Here is a 5,587-nt window from a genome sequence, read left to right as displayed (position 1 = left end):
TGCAGAATTATACGTACCTACTGAACTTTTTACAACTTGCGCAATGTATTTTAAAGGGATTTCCTTTGAAACGTCAACAAACCGCAATGTATCATCGTAGAGTGGAAGTGAAATGGTTTCACTCTACGTACAGCTGCTCTGTTAAGGTCTGACAAACAACACTGGTGATCAAACAGCATCATGGAGACCAAGGAACACGCCAGAGAAATTTAAAGCAGAGCAAAGTTAGTTAATAACATCTCAAACTGTGGACGTTTCAAAGAATCGTGTTTAATTCAACATTCAAAGACGGCAAAGAGCTGGCAACACTGCCTTTTAGCTGAACTGACAAGAAAGGGCAAGGAGTATTAATAAATAGAGTAACTTTGGAGGAGCAACATAAATCCACAGCTCAGGTGGGATTAGCTGTCATTACAAAAAAAAAACTACCAAATGCTTCACAAATATGGTGTTTTTGCACCATATTGTCAATAAAGACATAGAGAAATCAAACAAGTCAGAAGAAGATGGTTTGGGCAATTGAATGCGAAAATTAACTTTTTATATGCACAAAGCTATGTGTGGCACAAAAATAACGCAACACAGGCATGAGGTATATAATCGATTTCTACAGTCAGACCTCAAAACTTCATGTACCCTTCATGTGTGAATAGAGGTTTTCTGAATCCAAGTCTTATCAGCAAGCAGCGCAGAGCGTCAGATCCAGTGGCGTACAGCAGGCTTCCTCTGATTTAAAGCAGTAAGAGTGAAAAATGATGCCTCTGTGTCTGGCAATCCAATGAATGAGTCTGGGTTTGGGAGTTACAGGGAGAATGACACTCTCCTGCCTGCACAGTTTCAACTTTAAAGTCGAGTGCACTGGGGACTAATGTGGGCGGCTGCCTTCCACTCACAACTTCGAGACCAGCAGGAAGTGGTTGGATGACGGTGTGGCACGTGAACGACGTGAAGTGTGACTTTAATTGTGTTTTTTTATTTAATGGAGACAACACAATAATAAAAGTGTTTTTTCGCTAAATTTTTCACACATTTGCAGTGGAAACGCAGGTACAGTCTGACGTCAGTGCTAAGCAAATCCACATAAACGCACCAACCGGAAAACCTTTCTGGAAGGTTGGATGTCACTCAAATTGATATGCGAATTAGGAAGGAAGAAAATACTTCGGATGATATAATATGTATTACTAACATTTCCTTTTCTTTATGGAAAAACTCCTACTGTAATGAGTTGAAACACACCGGTGAGATCAAACACACCGGTGAGATCCTCCTTCAAAATATCTCCTTTTGCTCAAATACTTTTCTTGAAACTAACGTACATCCTACCGGTGCTAGTGCATGCTGCTTTTGTTTTATGTGTTTATCGTGGGTAAAAAAAAAAGAGTAAAAATGTACACCTCTTTGTTTCATGGAAGGGACAAGAAGCCATCGAAAGTCGGTGCGTGTCTTTTTGAAGAACTTCTTTCCAGTTAGGATCAATCAGAGCAGAGGGACACAAACATGACAGAGACTTTAGCTTTCTGTAACAACGGCCTCAACAAAAGACAAGCAATTGTTCTGTCGATGTCAGCAGTGAGCCCGGCACAAAAGAAAATGCAGGTATTCACCGAACACAATGCTAGCACAACGTGAAGAAAAAAAGCTAACATTCATTCGTTAAAGAAGATATTGAAAAAGAAAGACAGGCGACTAATAAAAAGGGTTTTTAATATTCTAATAGTAATTGTTTTGAGGACATTTATCAATTTTACACTTTCATTTTCTTTTCTTTTTTTTTTGTTTACAATATATTACTATTATTAAACGGCTTTATACACTTTTTATAATTTAACTTTCAAATAGCTTTATACATGCTTTTGGGACTGACATTCTCAGGTCAGATGAAGCTGAAAAATCATAAACAAAAGGCACATGATTGCTTTTCTTTTCTTTTTTTTTTGTCCACAGTGAGCCATACAGTCCACAGAAACAAAGAAGTGTGAGTACAGGTGAAGTCACTCCAGTTTGGATGACAGCCAGCAGCTCTGGAGCTCATTACATGTCCTGCCAGGGCGGCACGTTATGTCCACAGCTACTTCCTCAAATTACTCCCGAAAGACTCAGTTTCATCTGGCCATTGATAACAATTATCTCTCCTAATTTACCCCAGTCCACCTTGTGAAAGTCAATAGACCCCAAAAAGCCCTACATTTCTTTTCCTCTTCTTCTTTTTCTTCCTAAGAAGCGAGAGTTTTACAGTAGAGTCACTGCCGCAGAATATTGAACCGGACTGCACAAAGGGGATGTGCTCTATACATATGGCTGAGTGTCAGAGAGGTTGGCCATTTCAAACAGTGCAGCTCTGCTGAAGGTGAGGAAGCCTCTCAGGGGAACAAATACATTGATCGTGTTCTTCTTTAAGGCTCGTCGCAGCGGAACCTCCGTCGCCCGAGTCGGAGGTCGGTGTGCTTTGCAAGTTCGTAGCGTGAAATCCCACGCTTCGCGGCAATAAACCGGTTTCTGCTCCTCCCTCAGCGGTCTGCTGCTGCGACTGGAGATGCTGGCCAAGACGTCTGGGAAACAACGGCCTCCTCAGTGCCTGGGGTGCCTGATCCAGTTCCGTATCATCCACTTCTGACCGGAACATCTCTGCACCACCAGGCGGAGGCCGAAGTTGGCATCTTTGGACATCTCGACCTCCAAGCACCGACCCGTGTCTCTGTTGATGATCGGGCCGTTCTACAACAAACCCCAAATAAGAATGAGACCATTTTAAAACCAGTAACATTTCCTAAAACTCTGCTGTTTAATGTTCTTTCTTCTCTCTCTCTTTTTTTTTTTGTACCTGTGTAAAATCCCAAAGCCGTTGGGAAATCCTGGAGACGGCGTCGCATTTTTTCAGACTCGGTGTGCGTCCTCTGCCGTCATCGATGAGACATTTTGTGTCAGGAAGAAATGTGGTCGACCCCAGGGGTCCAAGCTGGAGAAGACCCTCGGTGGAGTAACGAGCGAGCTGGAGCACAACAAAGTATGAACGGAAAGTACTGTCATCATGGGAGTCACTGCTTGAAGCTGTGAAACAAATACTTCACTTAGAAATGCATTAATCACTTTAATTCCATTAATATTTTATGCTTTAATGATGTCAAACCGGGAGATTTAAGTCGTATTTGTTTCACTTTTTTGTGTCCTAATTTTAACTTAAACCAAATACTTGTTTAGTCTACTTTGGTCTGTGTGCTTATTTGAGAAGCGGAATGGGAAAAAAAAAGAACCAAAACTTGATTCCACATTGTTTAATACCGTTCACAAAAGTGTTTTGTGTTGATCGCATCTGTTGCATAATTTAGAGTTCAGACAGCATTTATTATTGATGGGAGTAATCCCTGCTGAAAAATGAGATGACAATGATCAGAAGGTGTTAAGTATAACAACAGCGCCCCCTTTAAAACTCTTTTCTTCTGCTTGTTCCCTAGGAATGTTAGGGTGTACATTTTAAAATCCTACAGGTGGGTGTGAAAACCTTTAGCTGGGAATGATATTTATTTTTGGTTGAGAAAAAAAAGCTTTGTAAACAAGAAAAAATCAATTTCGTAACCAAATCAATGGTGAACTTGAGGTCACAATCTTAACGTCTCAATAACTCCCATAAATATTCAGACGTAATGAAATGCAAGTATTACACTGGTTAACTGTGACCCAGAGCCACAAACTACCGTATACATTTTCAAAACATAAAAATATGTAAACTCTTTAGCGTGTATCTTTTTAAGAGGAAACGTATCGACAGATGAAACATCTGAGTTTTCAGATGATTTTAGATTCAACGTTCTATCCCAAACAACCCCCCACCCCCAAAAAAGCTTTGTTGAGGTTTCCTCTGGCGTTTAGATAAGAATATTTTAAACACTGACAGATTAAAAATAATGCTGCCATTTTCCATAAGTTAGCTGGGGCCAGAGTTCTTGATCTCATTTTGTGCAGCTATTTGGCATCGGCGTCTTACTAAGTGTTCAAACTGTGGCTGAGCAAACCGAACAACCTGACAGGCATTTACAGTGAAATATATTTAAAATGAGACCATATCAGATGATTTGCCAAATTAAAAAACAAACAAAAAATGTAGTTTCTTTTAATAGTGTAAATGACTTGTGTAAATGTTCTTTTATGATCAGCCTGTATTATAATTCATGATTGAAATGAGTTGTGGGAGTTTTAGCTGTGAAGTCTGAATAGAACTTAGTAGGTTGGGGATATTAAAAATCAGAATAAAAGACATGTTGTGGCTTGAATGTCCATCAATATCAGGCATAATTTTAAGTGTAGAGTAAATAGTGTGATATTGGTAAATTTCCTTTTTTTGTGTCCTTTCATTATGAGGTAAGTCTCATGGACAAATTCTAAGCAAACCAGATATTTATTTGAATAGAACTTGGTAATATTTTACTGAGCTTCAAAGATAATTCAAAAGGCTGACTGCCTGAAGTCAGCATATAGGAATAATTCAGTGTGTGCTTTACTGTAGCTTTAAAAAAAAAAAAAAAAAAAAGATGTCAAGTTTGAATCTGCAAACAAACACTCAACACCTATACAAGTGTGAACTGGTTTAATCACATTGACAAACATGCACAGTTGTCCTGGGTTCTGCTTTTGATAAACTGTTAAAAGATATCACACACAAACACACACGCAGCATTCTTTTTGACGTCTGAGCCAAACAGTTGAAAGAGATAAATCTGTGAAGTGTTTGAGTTGCAGTGCAGATCTCTTCTCTGTGTGTCTGCGTGTGTGTGTGTGTGTGTGTGTGTGTGTGTCAGCGTTTCAACTGTTTCTAACCTTGCTGTTAAATCAGACGCGGCTGTTAGCTTGAAGCTTACCGTAATTTCTGGACTATAGGAGCACCTGAATACAGACGGCACCAATTAACTTTGAAAAGAAAAACATTTATGGGTCGCACTCGTTACATATTATATTATTATTTCATCATATTATTTTGATGTTTTATTATAATTATTTTACTTTTAATTTTTCATCCTTATTTAACCAAATTATGTAAAAAAAAAAACTATAAAAGGCTTTTATGTCAAAATGTGCATCTGTACTGCCACATTAGCAGTCTGAAAATATTAGTCATTCATAACAAAATGTATTGCATACAAAAAATATTATGTTAGTACAGAATGCATTCTGTACTAACATACAAGTTAGCATGTTATGTAGTTAGTAATATAGTTGGTATGTTATGAACTGTGCTAATAATGTTACTTAAAAGTAATTAACATGCTAACATGTGTTATGTTACTAACCAGTGTTGTGTTCAAGACCACCTAACCCGAGACCAAGACAAGACCAAGACCAGAGTGTATCGAGACCGAGACAAGACCAAGACTTTTAGGGTCCGAGACCGAGTCAAGACCAAGACCAGCGTCCCGCGTTACATGACACAATAAAATGTAAAATATCATCAAAATTACTTCTCAAATTGATCTGAAAGATCCACGTTCCCATAAGAACACAGATATTAAATACTTAATAAATTTAACAAATATTAAATTTAACAAACTCTTTGTTCTGCATTGCTTCCATCTCTGTGCAAAGCAGAACAAAG

General features: G+C 38.4%; 1 protein-coding gene across 4 annotated transcripts in view; it reads right to left on the bottom strand.

Annotated features, from left to right (window-relative positions):
• Nucleotides 1-1,434: 1,434 nt before the first annotated feature.
• Nucleotides 1,435-5,587, bottom strand: part of galnt9 (polypeptide N-acetylgalactosaminyltransferase 9) — a 1,026,805-nt gene continuing 1,022,652 nt past the window's right edge. For all 4 annotated transcript variants that reach the window (XM_017306599.1, XM_008417601.2, XM_008417604.2 and 1 more), the window contains 2 exons: nucleotides 2,825-2,992; nucleotides 1,435-2,718 (listed from right to left, as the gene is read on the bottom strand). In XM_017306599.1, coding sequence (XP_017162088.1) covers nucleotides 2,572-2,718; nucleotides 2,825-2,992 — 315 coding nt within the window. In that variant the 3' untranslated portion in view covers nucleotides 1,435-2,571. The remainder of the gene's footprint in view (nucleotides 2,719-2,824; nucleotides 2,993-5,587) is intronic.

Source organism: Poecilia reticulata, linkage group LG9 (assembly GCF_000633615.1).
Source record: "Poecilia reticulata strain Guanapo linkage group LG9, Guppy_female_1.0+MT, whole genome shotgun sequence".
NCBI lineage: Eukaryota > Metazoa > Chordata > Actinopteri > Cyprinodontiformes > Poeciliidae > Poecilia > Poecilia reticulata.
The sequence above is the reverse complement of the archived record's forward strand: the minus strand, read 5'-3'. Positions and strand labels throughout refer to the sequence as shown.